This window comes from Trachurus japonicus, chromosome 11, assembly GCF_045865225.1.
Source record: "Trachurus japonicus isolate A0001 chromosome 11, Traja_1.0".
Classification (NCBI taxonomy): Eukaryota; Metazoa; Chordata; class Actinopteri; order Carangiformes; family Carangidae; genus Trachurus; species Trachurus japonicus.
This window is the reverse complement of record NC_140917.1, coordinates 23,537,518-23,561,885: the sequence shown is the minus strand read 5'-3', so window position 1 is coordinate 23,561,885 and position 24,368 is coordinate 23,537,518. Positions and strand designations below refer to the sequence as shown.

At 44.2% G+C, this 24,368-nt stretch overlaps 1 protein-coding gene across 4 annotated transcripts in view; it reads right to left on the bottom strand.

Moving 5' to 3' along the window:
• The window catches only part of LOC146978889 (growth factor receptor-bound protein 10-like), a 57,600-nt gene that overhangs the window by 11,395 nt on the left and 21,837 nt on the right, over window positions 1-24,368 (bottom strand). For all 4 annotated transcript variants that reach the window (XM_085791938.1, XM_085791941.1, XM_085791939.1 and 1 more), the window contains 5 exons: window positions 6,860-7,016; window positions 4,357-4,472; window positions 2,251-2,325; window positions 1,679-1,816; window positions 1,331-1,441 (listed from right to left, as the gene is read on the bottom strand). In XM_085791938.1, the coding sequence (XP_085648064.1) occupies window positions 1,331-1,441; window positions 1,679-1,816; window positions 2,251-2,325; window positions 4,357-4,472; window positions 6,860-7,016 (597 nt within the window). The remainder of the gene's footprint in view (window positions 1-1,330; window positions 1,442-1,678; window positions 1,817-2,250; window positions 2,326-4,356; window positions 4,473-6,859; window positions 7,017-24,368) is intronic.

The window sequence follows — 24,368 nt, the reverse complement described above, 5'->3', positions numbered from 1 at the left end:
TACACTCACACTACACACTCCAATTAGTGGGGTGGATTAGCTAAACAATCGTTCACTTTGTGATAAAAGCATGAAATTTGGTGGATGTGTTGGTGAATATGTTTCAAACAAATCTGGATATTGGGCCACCTCAAAAGCGCCCCCTAGTGGCCGTGGCAGCCATTTGTTATGCAAATAAAGGAATGATTAATATAAACTGCCCTTTTAAGAATACCAACTGGTGATGTATTGTATATTGTTGGAAAGCCTGATTAGTCACCTTTACAACGAGGTACAGCTTGTAAGGATCGTGCATTCATGGAATGAGTAACGGGGCTAAACGTGTGGGTAGCGCCCCCCAAAAATGTGCATCCCCTGTGGGGCGGATTAGCTCAATAAATCACAAGAATTGTTTATTTTGTGATAGAAGCACAACATTTGGTGGATGTGTTGATGGATATGTTTCAAACATTTTTGGTTTTTAAGGACCCTTAAGATGTCTACTTAAGATTTTTGCCTGTTGCCCGGGTCAACTGATTTTTTGCCGGCCATTTTGAATTTATGTCCGCACAAATGGCGAAAATGCCAATTTTCATAACTCCTAAACCAGACATCATACAAAGACAAATGAACACACTTTTTCCGATAATTATGACTCCAGGAATCAAATGGAAAGGTCGCTGAGATGGTAAAACCATTCTTAATCAGAGATCAATGAACTCTCGTGTAGTACCAAAAATGTTTGAAACATAGCCACCAACACCTCCACCAAAATTGTGCTTCTACCACAAAATAAACAATTCTTGTGATTCATTGAGCAAATCCGCCCCATAGGGGATGCACATGTTTGGGGGGCGCTACCCACACGTTTAGCCCCGTTGCTCATTCCATGAATGCACGATCCTTACAAGCTGTACCTCGTTGTAAAGGTGACTAATCAGGCTTTCCAACAATATACAATACATCACCAGTTGGTATTATTAAAAGGGCAGTTTATATTAATCATTCATTTATTCGCATGACAAATGGCTGCCACGGCCACTAGGGGGCGCTTTTGAGGTGGCCCAATATCCAGATTTGTTTGAAACATATTCACCAACACATCCACCAAATTTCATGCTTTTATCACAAAGTGAACGATTGGTGTAAAATATTGAGCTAATCCACCCCACTAAATGAAGAATCTGACTGTGCAAACAGTGAAAATATTTTATTTTATCTGCCACACTCCTCAACACTGGTTTAAATGAGTTGCTAGTGTTGCAGTGTCTCTAGTGTGTGTGTGTGTGTGTGTGTGTGTGTGTGTGTGTGTGTGTGCGTGTGTGTGTGTATGTGTGTGTGTGTGTGTTACCTTGATACAGAACTGGTAGTCTGTGGGGGCATTGTGAAGCTTCCTGCCTGTGATGATGGTGAAGATGTTACTGTCTTCCAGATCTGACACCAGCTGCAAATGTCGCGGCTCCTGTTCAGTCAGAGAGATGCAGAGATTGATTACAGACATCTGTGTTACATTTGTTCACATGTTCTTCTGGAAAATGCTAAATTAGGATTTACTATAGTATTTTTTAAAATCTATATTAGAAGTTGATCTATTCTTGGATGAGACACTCTCTAAGTAAAACTATCAGACATAAGTTCTCCACCCAGCCATTGCCCACAAAACACCAACACCTGAAACAATATAGCACTGATTTGTCACCTTGGATGTCCCTTTTGTAGAGTAGTAGAGACCCGAGCGTCGCAGGAACATGTAGAGCTTCTTCCAGGACTTGCGTCCAGGCTCCTTCATGTACAGATAGCCCTGGATCTCTGGACAGCTGCTGGAGTTCAGAAAGTTCTGGGGAAAAAAACACACCAGCATTTATGGGAAGTTGGGAACATGTTTCTTTTGTTTTTTAAACATACATATTCATCCTGCTGTGAAATTGATTTAAATAATGATTATGTCCAAGCTTTTCTTTCTATATTTAAAAAAAAAAATCTGGCAGTAACAACACTGGGTGACTGCAGTCAGCAGATTTCCTGAGCTGTGTGTGTGCATGCATACATATTTTTGGATTACCACATGTTCTCACAGAGTTAAAAAAAAATCCTCCACAGTGAGAACATTTCCCTGCTTTCACTCTTTGCAGGGCAGCTACTTTAGAGTTAAGATTTAGATGTAGGATTAAATTAAAGCTGAGGTAACACGCAGGGGTTAGGTAATGAATCAAGTCTTAGCATGGGTGCTATTAGAGATGTATGTGTCCTTTCACTTAGTCATCGCCTCACCTGTAAGAGCTGTGACTGAGGGATTGAGCCATCAGACTCCTGACACCAAGCCACCATCTGCTCTGGAAAGAAGTTCTGGATGGAAAAACACACAGAGAGAGAGCGACAATGAGCGAGAAGGGAAGAAAAGAGAGAGGAAAAGGGAGAGAGAGAGAGCGGCACGAGAAAACATATGCATATGCAAGCTCAGAGTCGGGTGGTGTTTCTCTATGCAGAATACATCTCTCTGCATTTGTGTGTGTATTTGATGAGCACAAGGACTCAGAGGCAGAGTGATGGGGGAAAGAGCCTGGGAGTAGATGCAGTATGATCTCACCCGCTGATGTAATCCCCTTTAGCCAGCAGCGCTACTCTTAGCATGATTGACAGGCCGCGGCCAGCACTCTGGTGTTTTACTGTGCTCATTACCACAGAGCTGAGGTCACCTGCTGGCTCTGACACACACCTAAATCACCACAGCAATAATGTCACCGTATACCCAGCCAGCACATAACAGCAAAGCCCCACGCTGACAGAGTCCACATCAGCAAAAGATGCCACGCAAGCTGGCGCGACACCGACTCCCTGGCTGTCAGAGGCAGCTTTGTGTCTTTAAAATGACAAACAGCTTTGCATTTTGCACTTCAGCTAATGTTCGTACCCAAAAACACTCAAGATGGGTAAAAAAAAAAAAGGTGGAGTGAGCTTAATATGCTTCAGCTTCTAGCCTATATCTCCAGAAGGAGGACAGGAATAAAACATAGTGTGACCACAGAGAGGCCAACTACACTGAGAGACAATACAAAGGGACTATTGTGTACAAAGTGAGACTGATATGGGACAATACTGGGCTTTTACAGATATGAACAATCATTCATTCTGTCCCCATAATAAAAAATTGGATAAAAATTGCATTAACTGTGGAGTTGATCAGCAGATCCAAGCAAGAACACTATTCGGTACAAGTTTTCTCTTTGGGATACTGTAGGTCTGTCTGTAACTGTGCAGATTTACCTCGATACCTCAGCTATTGGACAGATACTGTAACCCCCTTCATTTTGATCTAGCACCACATTGTACAAACACTTGTGTCTTTGAAATCTCAATAATCATATTCAGGTCCACTTCATGGTGAAAAGAGATCACTTAATCCTATACTTTTAGGACAAACTTAGTGAAAAACCATCCGTCCGCTATCAACATCATCAGTTAGAGTAGCTACTCACTATGAAATCTTTTGATGTCCTCATTCTGTATACTGTGTAGGCCTACTGTATTATTCTGTGTTGTTGTTTTCCGTCTATATGGGACAATATTATCTTCTTAAATCTAATGATATCATGCTAATTAGAAAACATTAGCGTGCTAACACACTAAGCTAAGATGGTTAGCAGCACAGTCTATGAGCCTGTTAACACAACAGAAGCTGCTGTTTCTAACCACAGCCTCAGCTGTAAACTCTTAAACTGTCCTTAACTCCAGTAATAAACTGTACTTTGCATTGAACAAGCATATCCTTAACTTTCCAAAGCTGTCTCCTTCTAGTTATCTGGCTTTCACATAAAAATACTAGCTTCCTGTTAAATTTAAATGGCAAATGTCAACAACAACATTTTAAATCAAATTCCCTACAACCCTTAACTAATGCCTATACTGTGTACTGTAACAATACATCATAATTTCACCAATTTAGGATTAATTAGCCTGCTAACATCATAAACAAAGATGGAGAACAAGGTAAACATCATACCTGCTACACAGTTTTCAATTACCAGAAAGTAATATGGTGATGTAAACATTTAGGTCAAAGCATGGTTGTGCCTGACGCAGCCTCACAGAGCCACCATCATGGCTGTAAGACCCTCGGACATGTCGATTTTACAGCTATACAAAATATTGCATCAGAAACACTTGTGCGTCTCCAGTTTTCCCCTAAAACCTTAGCATCAAACTCTAGCAATCAGCAGCTCCAATCCAAAAATATCAAGCCTAGAAAATCAGCTGCAGAACTGCTGTGTGTGTGTGTGTATGTGGGGGGGGGGGGGCAGAGTGTGAGTGGGTGTATGGGGCTGCGTGCTAAACTAAAGCAGTCAGAGAGAGGTCATCTCAGGGATGCCAGAGACTCACCAGGGGGTTCCTGAAGAATTCATATTTGGCATAGTTCTTCCTGAAGAGGAATTTACTGTCGCTGCTCATGGAGGCTTGGACCTGAACCACCAGCTCGTGGTCCTCCAGACACCGCTCTGCATGAGGACACACACACACACACACTGTTAGTCACCTCAATGGTATCATCTTTGAGTCATCCTTAGGGATAGAGTAACAGAGATGGGGGGGGGGGGGCAGCTGGAGAATATAAAACATTTTGAAAAAAAAAAAAGTTTTCACTGTTAACTCATCATTTCACTGTTTATTGTTCCTCTGATGATGTCTTAGGGAGTGGCTGATCTGCAGCATGATGTGCAGCTTTTTTATATGCATTTCCTCTCTCTTTAATATTAAAACCGTATTCTGAAATGTCCTTGTCACCAAAGGACCTTGTTTGGTGTAAACTGTTTTCAACAGTGTCCTCTAAAAGCAGGGACTCTTTGATGTGTCAAAATACAATATCCATGTGTGTAAAGTGAAAACAAATTGGGGGAAAAAATGGTCTTTTACACATTTTGACATCAAGTACAGAGCTTAAGTCATCGGTGAAAATCTTACACACAGCATGCTGCATGAAAATTGAGATTTTGCATTAATGCATGCATCACTGAGAATAGAGCTCACTTGTGTTGAGGTATAAGAGACCACTATTGTAGTGTTATCTATTAAAATGATCACTGACTTCAGGCTGTTCTTTATTTATCACTGATTGCACTATTGTATGCAATGACACAGCAAGAAAAATCGGCTGTTACTAAGAGACAAGCAAGGGAGTAAGAGGTTAAATGAGGTGGGGCTGTGAGAAGAAGAAGGCACTGTGATTCAGGGAGGGAGGAGGTGGAGAGGAGAGGAGAGGTGGGATGAGATGGAGGGGGGGGGATGATGTCATGTATTTACGCTGATTGCTGAGAGCAGCGAAGCCATAAGCAAAGTACAAGCCACAGACAAACACACAAGCACACATTAAGAGCTCACACAGACCTAACCTGCTCACTGTGCACCACAGAGGCCCAATTACTTTCTCTCTGTGTGTCTGTGTGTGTGTCTGTGTGTGTGTGTGTACTGTTTCTTGAAATTGAGGGCATATGATCTCTGAGTGAGGCCGATAAGAAATTGATTGTGACAGGATGTTCCAGTTCTGGACAGACACACACACAATGTGATAGCAAGTAGGATTTAGCACTAATTCTCTCTTCCAGATCAACTTACACAGTCTTGTTTATTAAGGGAAAACACACCTTTACACACACACACACACACACACACACACACACACACACACACACACACACACACACACACACACACACACACACACACACACACACACGAGCACACACAAGTTTTACTGTCACTGTTTCTGCTTGAAAAAAGTCTTCTCTCTGCATTTTAGAGGAGGAAATGTCTGGGCTCCGCATATGTGTGTATGTGTGTGTGTGTGTGTGTGTGTGTGTGTGTGTGCTGGCTGCAAGCAGGGGATTTTCCTGTGGAGGGCTGAGGAAAGATTGATTGGCTAGGAAGGCTAGGGGCTCGTCCGACAGAGACCCACGATTGGTTCCTTGCAGCTCTGGTATGACGCTTTAGTCCAGACCTCTCCGCCCTTCCCCCCCTCTCTCTCCCTCTCTTCCTCTTTCCCTCTCTGTCTCTCTTTCTTTCTCCTTTCATCTCTCTCTCCTTCTCTCTCTCTCTCCCTATTTTCCCTTCCCTCCCTCCCTCTCCTCACCTCACATTCCATCTCTCCCGTGCACTTTTTTCCAGAAGCGTAGATCAAGCAGCAAAACACAAGGTGATCTTTGGAGTCTAAAATTACAACCCGGGTGTCAGAAAGCCTCTCGGAGGACAAAGACGGACGCAGAGAAAACAAAACAAAAAATACAAAAAGACACACAGGCTCAATAGCAGACATGGCAAAAGAAAGGAAGCAAAGCACGAGTCCTGTGTTATTCTTTTTTTCCCTTCTTCACCACCCCTCAACGAATGATTTGGGAGGGAACGGGCATGTGAGCAGAACATGGAAAATACTTAATCCTGTGACCACCACACCTCCCTGCCCGAGCCCTATAGAAAGCATACAAGCACTCGTGCCATGCTCAAGTGAACATACACACTGAGGGCACACACAAGAGAGTGTCCCCACCCATGCAAAGACACACAAAAGGGGTATAGACACACACACACAAGCCTGAAACACACCTGCAGAAAAGACACTCCTAAAGACACTAGAATGCAGTGGAAGGCAAACCCACCAGAGACACGGCCTTTTGAAGAAAAGAAGAGTAAAACTGAGCCCAGCAAAGCTGATGTGACACATCTGGCTGGTTGAGATGCTGTCACACCATCTTTTCATGAAAACAAAATAAAGTTGATCCTTGCAAAATGAATAAAAAAAGGGAAAAAAAGAGAAAGGAGAGGCAGGAATACAGACAAAACAGTGGGACAAATCCACACCTGGATGCAAGCGCACACAACGAGGCATCCTTACCAAGGCCGAAGATGGGGTGGTGCTCCACCAGCGTCCAGGCATTGTCGTCCAGACAGTGGCTCTTGTAAACCAGGAGCTGGCAGACATCTCTGGCCGTCATGTCTGCGGGGATCTCCACCACTTTACCAGCCCCATCCTCACTCCACACCTTCACTATCTGAAAACACATAAATGAGAATAATGATAAGGATATATATGCGCATGAGAGCAGCGAAGGTCATGTTATAACTGGCTGGAAACAGTGAGACAGCGGGGGAAGGCGACATGTCCCGAGTTGCATTGGGGAATCGAAATCCGCGGAGAAAGAAAAGACGAAGCGAAGAGCGGATCTGTGTGATATTCACCTCCATAATTAGGTGTTTTATGAAGTCCGCCCTTAAAAAAAGTCCTGTTCACATTATTCTGCCAATCCAAAGTGAGCAGTCCTTTAAAAAAAAAAAGAGAGAAAGAGGAAGGATGACGTCCAGGAAAGGTCGGCTGGCCCCTGCGCGCTCAGCTCAACCCCTCTGTACACAGCTCAACCAAACTTACTAACACGCACTTTCACAAATATGCGTGTAAACCTGCTTGCGTACAACCCACAATGACACGTTTTCTGTCACCATGCGAGCGCATCCATGGTCGGGAAAACAGAGAAAACCACATATTCACACCCAGGACGGTGAAATAACACGCTGGATTTACACATGTTGCCTTTTTGTCTCCTAAAACTGTCACCGCTGGGGAGAGGGAGAGAGAGAGCGGGCACAGTTGTGAGTCGGAGGAACTTCCATTGTTGCGCCATTTTGAACCATTTCAGCCCAGCATTTAAAATCGGCCTTCATCATCGAGTGTGTGTTGCTGCACAGATACCTCGGACCAGCTGCTTCTCCCCACTGCATGAGCAGATTCACACACACACACACACACACACACACATATACACACACTGGTGAGCTCACTCTCACACGCAGCCTGATACACAAACGCGCACACAGATATGAGAGAATGAACCAGGGAAAAGTGAGAAGGAGAGGAGTTGTCAGTGCATGTTTTCTCTCTCTCTCACACACACACACACACACACACACATGTACTTAACATTTTCTGTCCACAGCAGGGATTCTGCTGCCACACAAAACCCCACCGCGCAACAACTGTTGAAAATTACATGAAACAAGATGCAAAAGCTGGTGATGTGATGGGCGAGGGCCTGGGATGAGTGGGCATGGAAAATTAAGTCGAACAATGGCACCGAGAAGTGGAAACACAGGAAAACATCAAAAAAAAAAAAAAAAAGGGAGGGAGGGAGAGAAACAAAAACACGGGCAGTGGTGGAAATGGCACAAAACACCAGGAGCACCAGCACATCCACGTTAAGATAGAGACTACGAATGTAACCAAAAACAACGTCACAGCGCTCTCTACCCCTGCAAAGCCTGAAGACTCCCTCTTCCCTTCCCACACGCCCCCGTAAAAAAAAAAAAAAAAGTAAATTCATGACGCATGAGCTTTGTGTGAGAAAAGTTTTAGAAACATCGAGGGGGAAAAATGCAAAGATCCTCATTGCTGCAAACTGGTAACTACACACACACACACACCTCCTCACACACACACCTCACGGCACACATCCAGAAAAGATATGAACACACACACACACACACACACACACACACACACACACACACACACATACACACACAAGTCTCTTACCTCCACAGCCTGAAAGAGGCAACAGTCTGGAGAGCAGGATGGCATTTTCACACTGAGACGCTCTCCAGTGACACAGAGAGACAGAGAGAGGGAGGGAGGGAGAGAGGGAGCGAGTAGGGAGGGGAGGGGGAGGAGGAGGAGGGAAGGAAGTCAGGAAGGGAGAGAGAGAGAGAGAGAGAGAGAGAGAGAGAGAGGGAGAGAGAGAGAGGGAGGGACAGATTGGCAATGCAGGAGAGGTAAGAGGGAAGAGGGGGAAGGAGGGAGGAAGTGACAGAGGAAGGACAAGAGTGAAAGAGAGAACAAGAGAGAGAGAGAGACAGCCTGCCCCTTCTTCTCGTGCTGGGCAGCATAAAGGCTGAGCTGCGAGGAGTGGTATGAGCCACCCCCCACCCCCCACCCCCCTCCCCTCACACTGGATTAACCCAGTGTAGAATTTTTAAACGGTGAGCTGATACCTGTCACGCAGTCTACACTCTTATCTTCAGCGCTGCGTTCAAATCCCATCTCAAACACACATATGCCCCCCCCCCAAAAAAAGACCAAATCACTGTCAGCTCCTTTTACTGATCGCGTCACATTAAACTCATTGTCTTTGCGCCTAAAACACACCCACAACTCATCACACATCCCTTATTCTTATGCATCCTCTGACATTTTCTTTGAGCTGCTTGATGGTTTCAGTTTCTGCCCCCTCCTTCCTCCCTCTTATCCTCTTCCTCTTCCTCCTCCTCAGCTGTATGTGAAATACTATGCGGGAGTGTTAGGACCAGAGCAACATGTGTAACGCACACTGACGGCTTCAAGGTTTGCAGAGGAGGCATTTGAAAGTCTTTCAAAAAAAAAAAAAAAAAAAGAAAGAAAGAAAAAAGGGAAAAGAAAATGGTGGGGTGATTCGATCTGAAGCTGTACGGATCACGTGTCGGGAGTTTGGGCTTTGCTGAGGGGGTCAAGGGAGGGGTAGGGAGGGAGGGAGGGGAGGGGAGGGGGGGGGTGCTGGTTGCTCAGCAAATCTGCCCAGCCTCGGGAGAGGTAGACAGAAAGAGGGAGAGGGAGATAAAGAAAAAGAAGCGAGGGGGGGTTGGGGGTTGGGGGGTGGTAGGGGAGTTGGGGGGGCGGTGGGTCAGAAGAGCAGAGAGAGAGAGAGAGCTATGGAGGAATGTCAGTAATGCAATACTGAGTCATAATCAGGCTCATGTGTAGAGCCGAGGCCGACCCAGCTGGCCCCTAATACAATGTGCATGAGAACTATGAGCCCCAAACACACACACACACACACACACACACACACACACACACACACACACACACACACACACACACACACACACACACACACACACACACACACACACACACACACACACACACACACACACACACACACACACATTGTAAACTATGACAAGCGGCTCCAGCAGATTTTTGACTTTACTCTTCGTCTTTTTTTCTCCAGTTGCACGCTGCCGGTTTGCAACCGTCTGGGGAGCGGTAGAAAACCAGCTCATACCAAGTGTGCGTACATGTGTGTGTGTGTGTGTGTGTGTGTGTAGGAGGAGGATAATGCATGTTCATGTATGTGATGAGCACATGTGAAATAAAGGGTGGGTGTAGGAGAAAAAAAAGTGTACATTGTGTGTCCTTTGGAGTCAGCAGGCCAATTTCTCCTTTGCATTTCTTTCTGTTTTTAATGTCTTCTTCCTGTTCTCTTCAACTGACTTTTCCTTTTGCTCCTTCTTTTAATCTGAAACAACTGTTCCTGCCCTAAAAATAGAAAAGCTGTTTCCCCTTACTAAATCTGGTTTTTACATGATGAAATCTAACTCACCTTGGCTTGTTCCTCCCCCCTCTGTTGACCCCTCCCTTACTCCCCCCCCCCCCACACACACACACATCAAACACGCACACTGAAAAAGGGCTTGGAGCCCAAGCATATTGGATTGAAGGGTCATGGACAGACACCTGCACGCATATAAACACACACGCACACACACACACACACACACACACACAATGTACAGGGTCAGGGGTCAAACACAATAATCTGTGCTGGGGTCAGCCCCACTTGACCAATAGGTTTATGGGCCCCTAAACCAATCAGGCTATATACAAACACACACACCACAGAACAAATGCAACATAAATACACACACACACACACACACACACACACATGGAGCAGATCTCTTCAACAGACTGTAAAATTCATTAGAGGATGGAGAGTAGCTCTGGATATATTTTTTAATGGATGCTTGTTAATGTTAGGGGATGTTTATATTATCTATGGCAAATGTAAATGGTTGGTGTCTGGGCGCACAACGATTTTGTGTGAATGCGGTCACAGTTGAAAATCATGAATGTAGAGAATCAGAATCGGACAAAAGGGAAATTGTTCAATATGAGTGAACAAGCTAAAAAGTAAAGTCTCCTATAAAAGTATGATGTGTGATAAAGAAGTAACTTTCATGCGCAAGTGTATTGAATGCAAAAAACTTTCAGACCCTTTCCATTTTTTTTTTTTATGTTTCAGTCATACATTACAATATTTGTTCCAGTTTCCCCTTTGTAATACATTTGCAACACTGTGTTTTCACTTTGTCATCATGGAGCACTGAGAGTAGAGAAGAGGAAATATTTTTTTTTAGTTTTAGCATGAGGTTACGCAATCACAAAAATGTAAAAATGACTGCACTGTGAGCCAGTGACGACCTTAACAGCAGAGAGGTGATGGCCACAGGGAGGAGGGGCCTCTTCCTGTGGAGTTTAATGAGGGAAACCAAGAAATCCCATTCGCCTCCGTAGTGTAGCTCTGAGCAGCTCACGGCTCTGCTCCGCCGTTCCAAAAATAGCTTGCACCGACAATTAAAGTCCCTGAAAAGTGACACTGGATTCGTTTTCTGAGTTAATCACATCCCAGACATATGTCCTATTAACCATCCTGCCAATTTTGGATGCTAGAAAAATACGTTTAGTAGGTGAAATTAGGTTTTAAAATCATGACTAAATGAGGCAGTTCTCGCAGCTCTGGATGTCTGCTGCAGGCACATAAGCCCCGCCCACTTGCTGAGCTTCGTCAACTTTCAACTGTCAATCAAATGGCCAGAGACGTTCTACCGGCCGGCCAACTATGCTGATGCTACTGCTAACTGTCACATCGTACCCGAGCAGCTACGGGCTTGAGCCTGAGTCTGAGTCCAGCTCTTATCTGAATGTCTCGGATACACACTGAGCAGTGAGGGAAATATGCTGGGGGCACACGAATCTCCGCTACCCTGATAGCGTTAGCTCGGCGGCTAATAGCCCGGCGCTAACGCGTTAGCTCGACTAGCCCGGCGCTAACCGTTAGCTCGGCAGCTAGCCCCGTTCGTTCACCCCGAGCCTCCATGGTCCCGAGCCACTGCAGCATCGGACCCACGGCTCACCGCCACAGCAACGGGAGCCTTGAAGGCTACACCACAACAACAATGAGGGCCGCCACCGTCAGCACAGGACGACGGGCCTAGTGCTAGCCGCCGAGCTAACGCTCTCAGGGCAAGCGGAGATTCGTCTGCTGACGGCGGCGGCGGCCCACGGTTTTGTTGCCGGTGTAGCCGTTGCTGTGTCGGTGAGCTGTGGGACGGACGCTGCAGAGGTTCACCTGGACTGTGGCTGTTTTGGCTCTTAAGAGTTTTGCCACCGAGCGCCGGCTGGTCCCACGGTGGCAGTCTCATTAGTTTGTTTGAATTAAAAGTGGAGCTTCATGTTTCACATAAGAGCAGCGCTGCCTCTGGGATCTGTATAGACTAGGTTCAAATAACACCACATATACATCAATAAATAAATGTTTTACAATGACCTGATAAGTCTGCATTACATTTTATTAAGACAGAGACCAAGCTAGTGGACTGGTAGCTCCGGCGGCGCTGGTAGCTCCTGCAGAAGTGGCAGCAGACGCTCGTTGGCGTTCTTGAAGTATTTATAATATTACTGTGCACATGGGAGGAGTTATGAAAGTAGGGACGCCAGTGCGTCACGGCGTCCCCCTCTGTAATGGTACAGACACACCAACTCCGGCGGCGACGGATCCGGCCACAACGGACCGGCGAGCGCTGCAGCGAGTGGGCAGGACTAGGTGACGTTTATGTGACGTAGTGCCGAGCTTGAGTTTCGCTCTGCCGTTTCCAACATGGCGGCCGGGTCACAAACGATCTCATTTTACAGTTAAACAACACACTAAAGTATGTTTCTGAAAACATTTGAGGCGGGAAATGTGTAGTGCAGTAACAGAATCTGGATTTATATTTGATCAACAACGCCTGGTTTGATAGTTTGAACGAAGTTTCTGGAGCCGGCCGCATTGCGTTGGACGGACCTCATTTGCATAAAGTTCAATCTATCGAACTTTATGCAAATTCACATACGGCGACGGGTCCGTCAACTCCTCCTGCTGTATCCATCTGCCCCGCCCGGCCGGAGCTCCTGCTCCACATAGACATGAATGGAATCCGTTGACGGAACGTCGGTTGACGGAGTCGGTGTGTCTGTACCATAAGCCTGCCCTTAAAAACAAAGACCACTGAAGCAGAGTGAAACTGTGAAACCCTAACCTCTAAAATTAAGCACTGCACAGAAATGAGTCTTTTTGCATGTTTTTATCAATACATTTCGAACACTTTTAATATATTTTGAAACAAAACTCCAATTTCACTTTCCAGGGACTTTAAAGGTAACAAACCTACTGCTAAGACTATAGGGATTATGGCAATGAGCCAATTTGCTAAAATGTTGAACTATCCCTTTAAAAGGCACAATGGAAGTTTTTTTTTTTTTTTTTTTTTGCTTAAACTGCTGGGATCTGCAGCTGGAGTAAAAACATTGTGTTTAAAATCCAACACACGAAAACACTGTAAATCTACGCAGGGTGATGATTCACTGTGTAGCTGTTCATCTAGAAATATTGATTAGTCTGTTATTGTTGTTTCCCCCTGATTATGTAATACAAGTTTAATATTAAATGGCATTTCTTGTACAGTAAAAACAATAAATTGTGTTAACTGGCTAAAGACATTAAACCAACAGCCAATTCTTACATTATCCTGCAGTTAATATAATACAAGCTGCTACAAATCTCCCACTGATACCTGGATGTCTGGCAGACGCTGCCATAGCAGACTAACACACCCATATCTAATGTCAGCATTTGAATGCTGGTTGCTGGTGACTTCCCACCCTGGTCTATTACAGCATCAGTCGTCTTTCATGTGTGTGAGTGGTCGGGTTTCAGGCCAGACAGGGCTGATTAGCTCTGCAGACAGTCCAAACTCAATTTCACCTCTCTGGAGTGCCACCACAAAGCCTCACTGAGTGGCTCACCTCCCCACCTTCCCACGACCCAACACTGACACGCCACTGTCTCCCGCTCTCTCACACGCACATGCACGTGCACACAGTCAGGCAAAATGATGCACGTCCACCACTCAGTTCTGGGAATCTCTGCTGTGGGTGTAAAGATCACTGACAGGTTTTATTAAATAAAGTCATGTGGGCGTTGGTGAAATCGATCCAATAAAACTAAATACACCTGACCTGCCAGTGGATTTAGCAGTCAAGTTTGCACAGCGATTTATTTTACTATGCAAAGATGGCATCCGCATCATCGCTCATCTTATTTGTCTGAGCAGGAAACACAAAGCTCTCCATCCAACAACTCTGCATAAAAAATTATGAAGATAGTTTTTGCATAGTCAACATGTGAACAGATTGTGGACTTAAAAAATGAGACTGAGGATCATATGGTGGAGCCTCCCTGACTTCCATGTCTCTCTCTGTGTAATTGTTGGAATCGAGGCCAAAAACTGATTTATGTATTTGTCTTTTACTGCTCAACTTGGACATGGGACAAATTTACCAGTGCATCCAAACAAAGGATGTGACATTTATACATTTATACTTGTTCCCTTGCCTTCCACTTCTCCACAGCAGCAGCACCAGCTAACAGGAGCTTAGTAATGGAGTCCACCAATGCAAACAAACTACTAAGAGAAGTTTGGCCATTTAGCATCTGGCTAAACGAGAATAAAGCTGACAAGTTATGACTGATGTCAACATTTGTTTCATAGAGGGAGTTCATAACATGTTGTCTCGAGTCAAAAATAATCTATAGCCTACAGTCAAACTATAATAAGAGCTTAAGTAAGGGATAATGTAGAGTGAGCCGGTCGTTATGGAGAAATAAACCATTCATTCACCGTTTCATTCGTCCTGAAGGGCTCACTCTACATTATCCCGCTTTTTACATGGCTAACGAGTGAAATAAACAATTTGAGATACGTTGTTGATCAAAATACAAATTTTATTGGTTCATAAATTGCATCAAATAGCCTACTACTTTTATTGGTTTATAAATGAATACATCGGGTAAATCTCTGCCCACAATCATTCAGCATCGGCAAGGATTGGTAAGTAAAGTTTCTATTTATAATGTTTATTTTTTAATAATAATATTTTTAATATTTTTTAATTGGACGTCGGATCAGATCGGCTTCTCTAGCAACGGTGTGTTATACTTAACAACGGTCTGTCATACATGAATAACAGGCCGTAGAATGCAGCGATTGACCAATCAGAATGCAGCATTAAATAGAGCCATTTAATAACTGCAGTTACCTCATCTATCAACGTGATTGACAATCATTCGTATTCAGTCTCACGTCACATTATCAGCCAAGGCCCAGGATGATTGCTTGTGCTACCAAGAGAGTCCAACCCAAGTCGTTAAAGTGTCATTGAACTCATTAGAGCTTTATGTATGTTACATATTGACTGACTTTAATCATGTGTCAATTTAAATAGCTTCATTTTAAAAGGGTGGAACCAGTGTTGCACAACCATCAGAATGTCTGCCTCCTAAAATAAGATCTCATCTGGATGTTGTTCACTAACAGCTGAGTCCTGAGCTCAGCACTCATCATTATCTGGGTGCATTGTTATGGTTTCAGTGGAAAAAACTAAATCAAGCATCAAGCTCTGGTCTGAAAGTAATGACACACATTCAATTGTGTGTGTGTGTGTGTGTGTGTGTGTGTGTGTGTGTGTGTGTGTGTGTGTGTGTGTGTGTGTGTGTGTGTGTGTGTGTGTGTGTCAAACAAGCATATGTTCTCTGAGTAATTATTATTATTGCGTCATCACATTGTCACGGCATGTAAAACATTTATTGCGCGGCAGAAACTCAAAAGTCCTGTAAATCTTCATCACACACACACACACACACACACACACACACACACACACACACACACACACACACACACACACACACACACACACACACACACACACACACACACACACACACACACACACACACACACTCCTACTAAGACATTTACTGAAAGAGCCAAGCCTCAGATTTTGTTGAATTTTCCCTGGTACATGATTCAAATACAGTTTACATGAAAACTTGTTGACTTGTGTGAGGAAGCTGCGCGACCTGTGTTTGTCTAAGAATGAAGCTTACAGTATATCTGTGTCAGTGCAGGCTTATGATGTTCATCAGACTTCACCTACCACCTTTAAACACACACACACACACATTTTCACACATACATGCACCTGATCTGATTGTAGTGGGTCAGCAGACCATTGCGTGCAGAAGTACATCAGCTGACCACAGACAAAGAGGGAGGTAGGAGTCCTAAAGTGAGAGTGTGTGACTCAGAGCTTTAGTCTTAAATTAGTTTTTATGACACTGCTGGTGAATATAGAGCCATCATGTCATAGTTTACTGAACAGATTTATCACACATCTAAATTTGACTGTACTTGTTTTCTAGGGTACATTAAATGTACAAAAACTATAGTATTATCCAGAATAGGGCTGGGCGATAAACCGAAAATGTATCGATACCGAAATTTACGACGATAACCGACGTCATTTTGCCCAGGTCGGTAAATTCGGTTTTAAAAAAAGAAGAAAAAAAAGAAACAAAATAAAAGTCGTTTTTGTCTTTTTTGGCTGTGTGTAGGTAGGCTGTGTTCATGTCCCTTTAAGAGCCGTACTACGTGTTCAGCGTGTGTAGTCACGTGACTCCACCCCATCCAGTCTGTAACAGGAAGGGACAGAGCCGGTGACATACCGGCAGCAGCGCGGCGAGCGCGCTCATCTGTACTGAGACTGTTGTTATTTTTTCACCTGAGTTAATGACACACACACTAGAGCAATGAGAAAACACTTCACTGAAATGTCGGATTAAAAACGTGCAGCGTCGGTCGCCACCGTCACGTGATTTTGTCAACAGACCAGCGTGAAGGGACTCGGGAGTGACAAAGAGATTATAGACAGAAACGGACACGTGGCGTTAAATTTATGGGCTGAAATAACCACGTTGACGTTCTTTATTGATAAACAGAGCGCCGTCCAGCGGGTCGAGGCACTTTAAGAAGTTTACAAAGTGACGGTAGATTATTACTGTGCGTCTGCTCCGACCCCATTATGAAATATTGGCGGCGATAATTAAGAAGCAGCGGCCACCACAACTAAATGTAGCGAAAACATTCAAAAGTTGAAGCCTGGGGCTGCTGAGGTAGTCATCTGGTTGAGGAGGAAGAGCAGCTTGTTCCAAAAAGAAATGTTGTAGCCTAATGTGTGCTGCAATAATGTGTGCTTATCAGTTGTTCAATAACTATAAACAACTAAAAATATTTTATTTGTATTTTCTTAACATATTTTCAGACAGTGTATAGTTTTAAAGTGGCACCTCTGTAAATACAGCAGTTATAGCAAAGAAAAAAAAAATAGGCCTATATATAGCAATAAATAGGTCCAGGGGAGTCATGCTATCCGCGTGGGGGGGGGGGGTTGAGTAGTTATCGTCCATTTATCGTTATCGAGGCGAACTGAACAATATATCGTGATATTGATTTTAGGCCATATCGCCCAGCCCTAATCCAGAATCATATTGACGGAGCAAAACAAGGAGTAATGTTAGAGAAAATAAGAGACAGTGTCGGTGTAAGGTTCAGTGTGGCCTCAAACACCCAGGCCATGCCAAATTATCCACATCGGAGGATGCAAAATTAAAAATTTAGCGATAGCATCACAGCATTAGCTTCAGGCACATATCAGACGTCAAGGAATCTGAAACCCAGAGTCGATGGTCACGGCTCTGTGAGGCTGCACATAGACACAGTTTACACACACTTGTTTAGGGGGGTGATAGCATACTAGCATTTTCTGAGGAGCCCAAAACACAAAACTCAGCCTGATGTTAAGCAGATTCTTGAACAAATCTTACTCATACTTCATGCATGTTTTGTTCTGATACAGTGTATGCCTGGTTCAGTGGCCTATATCTGGTCCATGCAGCATGATTTTCAGATTCTGCTTCCACAACTGGACCAATTTTGGCACATAGAGCGAAAGTGTTGCAGCTAGCAGACAACACCAAAGGATAACAGCTGTAATCTCCCCAGATGTGGCAGTGTTTGGGCCAGACTCAGGCATACAGTATGTTGGGCCAGATGTTTTGTTTTGTTATTTGGGTAGTGTCTGCATAGTGGACCAACTAAAATGTTGATCTGATGGTAACGCTAGTCAGAGGACCAAAATTACAAAACTTCACCCCCTGGTCACCAACATCCATATTTCAATTCATTGTAATCTATCTAATAGCTGTTGAAACATTTGACCTGGAAAACAAAAATGTTCAACTCATGATGGAGACTGAAGAAAAACGTCAACACAAAATGTCAAGGCAGTTCATCCAGTAGTTGTTTAGGCATTTCAAAGTGGAAGACCCACTGACCCACATCACAAGATAAAACAGTTGGTCAAACTGCAGACACAAGTAAGATTCTTCTGTCCATAATCTGTTTTAACTTTCATAAAATTGCACAAGTCCAAATAGTTCAATAATCGCATCATGCAATGAATATCAAACCATGAGAAACCGACTTTCTCACATCCCTCTTTTTCACTTTAACCCTCTTTTCTCTTGCCTCCTTCCACAGGGAGGTCAGAGGTAAAGGCCAAATGCAGAGCAGCGAATCCAGGCCTGGAAGGAGTTCAGTATCTAAATCTACATCAGTGAAATGGATGCTTGCCAACACGGGGGGCTTGAACCCGAGTCCTTCAGTTGAGAGACGGTCTCTTTAACCACTGGGGCTCCGTCCGTCCCTGATGTTCGTAATGCCACGTCTCTGGCCACAAATAAAAGCAGGAGTTGCGTTACAGCCACAGTCTTAATGCCAAAACAAACCCATTTGCTCAGTGATGACAGACGGGACCTAACCAAATCCTTGTGAAAGCTGGGGTAACATGACTGAACTGTGTGGTGTAAGACTGCCACAACTTGCGTGGGAAACTGCCTCTATCACAGTTCAATTAGCTTTGGCCTTAGCACCTAACAGACACCTTATAAAGAAAATTAGATTTACCATGAGATGGGTTTTACCCTAAACTTTTTTCTAAGATCTGATGCAGATGCAGCGTGATGTTATCTATTCATAGTACTCTGGTCACAACACCCAGAGGACCACTCCATTTATATTAGGTAGGCAAGGCAACGCAGACCATAAACCATAAAATCATGTCGCACGCAGTTTTACTGGCTCGTAATATAAGCTGTGTATTCCCTTGAGAAAGACTGAAGCTTAGTGAAGAATGTCTAGATTCCAGCTCTACAGCTGGAGGGAGATAGATCCAATGATAAAACCATGCCAATGCAAATACATTGCAACTATGTCTGCAGACCAACGCACTGCACATCTGAGAGTCTTGTCTGCATTGTTGTGTAAGCCATCCTCCATGCTCCTCAGACTACATAACTAAGCTAACTTGCACACAAATGTGCTCAAACACCTTTACAACCATTCAGTTATCTTAGATATTACGCAACACATCATGGCAACTGAAGCACTGACGTGTGGAGCTAAAAGCCAGGCTGTGGTCAGTTCGCTGCTGGTCTTGCTGATCAGTGAGGGTTTCATTCAATCAGCCGGAGACAGGCCACGCCTCATTTTAAGCATTAGAGCTGATTAAAGTACATGGTGGTTCCACACGCATCCACTGAATCAGCTCAGTTTGATGTTTGATAGTCATAAAATCTGTAAACAGAACCAAGAGCTTGATTTTAACAGTCCAAAGCACATGGACTAAAAGGCATTTAGGGCCGTGTCCGTATCACTTTTACCATTTTAACAGCGGTAAAAACAATTAGTATGCCAGGCGCGTGCTTCATAAGGATTGTACTTGGTCTCTGAATTAATCATGGTCAGTGTTTTGGGCACAACATAGAGTAAACCAATCACAGTGCCATCTCCTCTTCACTGTAAAGAGGACCTATTATGCTTTTCCAGCTTTTCAGACTTTTATATATGTTTAAAATGTTGGATAATGGTTCTAGAGGCTGTGGAAGTGTCATATCCAGAGGTTAAAGCAGAAGTAAGAGGAATATTTGTGTTAATATAAGTCTTAAATAGTTCTGTCTTCTGACAGCAATCACTTACATAGAGTGTTTGGTCTGAAACACGGGTCTGTCAGTCACTCTGCTCTGCTGTAAGCCGAGGAGAAAACTTTCCTTGTATCCTACAAGCTTTATCCAATGAGGAGAGAGAATGGCATGAAGGGTTGTGTGTGCAGCCAAGGGATGCGCGTGAATGTGGTGACGTAGGGACAAGGACCAATAGATCCATGACGAGGGCGGGGACTGCTAACTAACTAAGTTAGCCAAAACGACCGGATCGCTTATTTCTGCTTTAATGCATTTGGAGGTAAACCCTGCTAGATGATTGGGATTTCTCTGCACACCGTGTTACACTCGGTTGCACCGACTTTTTTTTGACATGAGGTCACGTTGACGTCATGGCGTGCCGGACTCCCATACATGGTCATGCCGAGGTATCTGCTCCAGCCGGCCCCGCCTCCTCCCATGCTGCTCTATTGTGTCTGGTGTCACAGCGGAGCGGACTACTTCCTGCTTTTTCCCTGCATGTTGTAGCCAAGGGGGCAGTTGTCGGTCTGAGAAGTGAAGCTCACTTCCGTGTTCAAAAAACTGCAATCCCCTCGGCTTCCTCTGGGGGCTGGTGTCAGAAGGCAACTCCAATTGAGCCCCATGTTAAAATAGCTGACTTTACAGCTTAAAAAAACATATTTACAGCCTGGTACATTTTTTTTTTTGGTCTTAACCAATAGTTTCTACCCCCGCACACACTCTGAGGGGGGTGAATTTTTTTTTAACTCTACCATTTTACTGTTATTAGGTTAAAATTCTGGCCAATTAGAAACGTTGAGTGACAGGTCCGGAGACCACTGCTTCGAGGCCAGTGGGCGGGCCCTCGGCCGGCTAACCGCCGCACCTCTCCAAATATGGCAAGTAAAATCAAACATGGCGCAGTTCAAACCCCCGTAGTAGCGGCACAAAACAGACTCCCCCAAACCAATGGGTGACGTCACGGTGCTACGTCCATTCTTTATACAGTCTATAGACCAGAGCGGTATCTTTATGCAAATGAGAGTGACTGAGGAATCCTGGGTAATTTAGGGGCAGCACCTGGCATCCCTCCATTGAAAAGTTCAGCCTAACTGGCTTGACAAACTAACTAACAAAAAGTTGGCTATTAACAGGCTATTTGCAGACAACACTTAGCCAAAACCTACAGATTCGACCAAATACATGTAGATGTCCGGGTAAGAAATTTCTGGCCACTGTGTGGGGTCATTGATCATTGTGGGAGGCTAAATGGGCATACCGGTAGATTAATTAATTGTAATTTTTCAAGATAGCGTGAATGGTCGGTTTCAGGGAGGGTGTCAAAATAATTATGAGACAGTGCTACAAAAGAAACACAAAATAAAACATTCAAATTGATTGTTAGTTAGTCTATACGCTCCATCAAAACACAAAAAGCCACTGAGTGCAATTTAAAAATGCCAGGCGCTGCCCCTAAATTACCCAGGATGCCTCAGTCATTCTCATTTGCATAGAGATGCCGCTCTGGTCTAGGGTTGTAAGCACTGTAGCGTCACTTTACTAAGTTTTATTTAGAAGTTTACGCCGACGTTTCATATAAGTGAAGCTGTACCTGTGGGAGCAGAGACGTACCGCCGGAACGCTGGACCGACGTAACACCGGATCGACGTAACACCGGAGCACCGGAGCACCGGAGCTGCAGCGGCTCCTCACACAGGCAGAGCCCGTCTGCAGGCCTCCTTGGCCGGGCAGACGTCCGTGGTCATCGCGGTGGAGAAAACCATCGCTAATAAACATACCCGCAGGTTTTTTAGACGTTTACCACCGTGTGGTTAGTCTTTTTAGGAGATAAATGTTGGTCTCATTGATGAAATCTTACAATTGTGGCAGTTGAATTAGTTTGAATGAAAAGTGAAGCTGTGAGAAGGAGGAGGAGAGGAGAGGAGCAGTGCTGCGGAGCTCTGTAGTCTATGTGCACAAATCACCACATTTACATCAATAAATAACTGTTTAACAATGAACTGACCAGTCTGCATATATTTTTAATTTATTTTATTAAGTTATATTATGTTACATGGTTACAGTAGCCTACATGGCAAAGACTACCATCTTTGGTTAGGGTGAGACTAGGTCATGGGCGCATTTCATTACACAATGTAGACTGGTCAGATGCATACTGGAGATACTGGCAATTTGCCTACTGCAGATTTAGCTTTTGTTTGCATACTACATTTTGAAATCAGTATAGATACTAGTAGTAGACATCGTCATGGCAACGCAATGCTGAGGGAGTGGTTCATTTGCATTTAAAGGGAGGGGCCACTGAAACAGACTGTTTTGCACAGCCCTGTTTTTGAGAGGATGAACAGAGTGCTGTGATGTTTGATCTTTGGGGTATTTTGACCGAAGCACGTCACAGACATGTCTTTAAGACACTCAGGAACTATTTTAGTTTGTGCAAAAAGGAGCATAATAGGTCCCCTTTAAAAGTGGGATGGGCTTGCACCTTGGCAAACGGCTATTAATGGCATAGTGTTTCCCTCAGAGTTGGGCTGTCTGTGGTAAAGATGCACAAGTTCTGTGTGAATCAACAACGTGGTGCAGACGTCTACAGTGAAGTACCACTACAACATCTTTTATGTTACACGGCGAGTGAATTCAATTTGGTGTATTATAAAACTGTGTTAAAAACACCAATGTCTATCTAATGGCGGCGCTAATGGGATAATAACTCTACCAAGACCGATCCTCTGGGAACCATGAATGCCTGCACAGGTTTCGCAGCAATCCCTCCAACACATTGTGGGTCGACATGGCCATGAGGTTACTCTGTGAAGCAATTTTAAGCATTCCTGTATCATCGCCACAACAATTAATGAGCGTTAATTTATCAAATCTTAGAGGAGCTGTTTCTTTATATTGGTGTTTTTCGCTTCCCATGACACTCACATTTATCACTCTCCCAGCCACCTCCTGTGCTCCCTCAGCCAACAAGGTTTTTTTTTTCTCTTTTGCTGACGATGATAAACACGGTGGAATGTTGGAAGTGATTTTTCCATGTGCCTTTTACTCCTTCCAGCACGAGCTTTATCACTGTTCGTGCTGGAGGAATACTACCAGCTTCCTGTTTTTGTGCCATTAAGCAGTCTTGAAGAATTTCCTGCCGACTCCAACCTGGTGACATGCCATGAAAAATGCAGTTAAGAAGAAGCTTAATTCTGCCAGGCCCCCCGAGCTGTAATCTGTTTGAAAAATTAAACCAGTAATGAGTCATCGATGTCAGATACAAAGCATATGTAAAGTAGCTCTATGGAAAAAGCACAGAAACTGAGCTGAAACTGTCAAAATAAGACAGATAACTATAAAATAGTCATTATTCTAACAAGTGCGGACTATCTTCAGACATACAAGACAGCTGTTAAATGAAGAAAACTAGAAAATAAAGATGCTCTGGGAAAGAGAAATGACATATTGTCAGCTTTCACAGAACAAACACTCACAAAGGTCCTTTGTACAAACTGTTGTGCAAACTCCCTCTCTGACTCCAGACCTTGTGAGATGATGTCAACGAAATGCAAAAATAATGCTTTGCCTTATCACATGCGCATGTGTGTGTGTGAACTGAATAATGCCACCTGTGTGTATTATCTGTGTGTGCATCACTGTGCATGTGTGTGTGGAAATGGAGAGAGCAAGAGGGTGAGTGAGCATCTAAAATAACTTTTATTGTCTAGGGTGGGCATCCTGAAAACGTCTTTGCAAAGGATGGAACATTCCTGGGACAAGAGGCTTTACCGGGGAAGGAAGGGCAAAGCTGTGACACACACACACACAGTGACGCTAAAAGCCAGGGTTGAGGCGTGTGAACCGGAAATGGGCGCCTGTCATGCCAGAGTCGGCAGACGGATTTAAAAGGTTCAGAGAGATCCGACCTGCAGACGTTCCCAGCCGTATTCCCAGCTCCGATACGGAAGTCTGCACTGTGTCTGCAGCATCCTGGAGACATTGCTCATCTCCTTCCACGGCAAAACATGTCTGTCACTCTCCATGTGTGCGTGTACATGTGATTGATAATGATGCTTCCAGAATAACACACACGCACACATTCAGATAACCCAGGGTGAGCTGTTGTGTAATGGAAGGAAAGGCTGGACGCTGCCAAAGTCAACACAACACTGCTCTGTACTGAACATAACAGGCCAGTCAGCTGGTTTCAGAGCACACACACACACACACACACACACACACACACACACACACACACACACACACACACACACACACACACACACACACACACACACACACACACACACACACACACACACACACACACACACACACACACACGCCGCCACTCCCTTGCTTGTGATA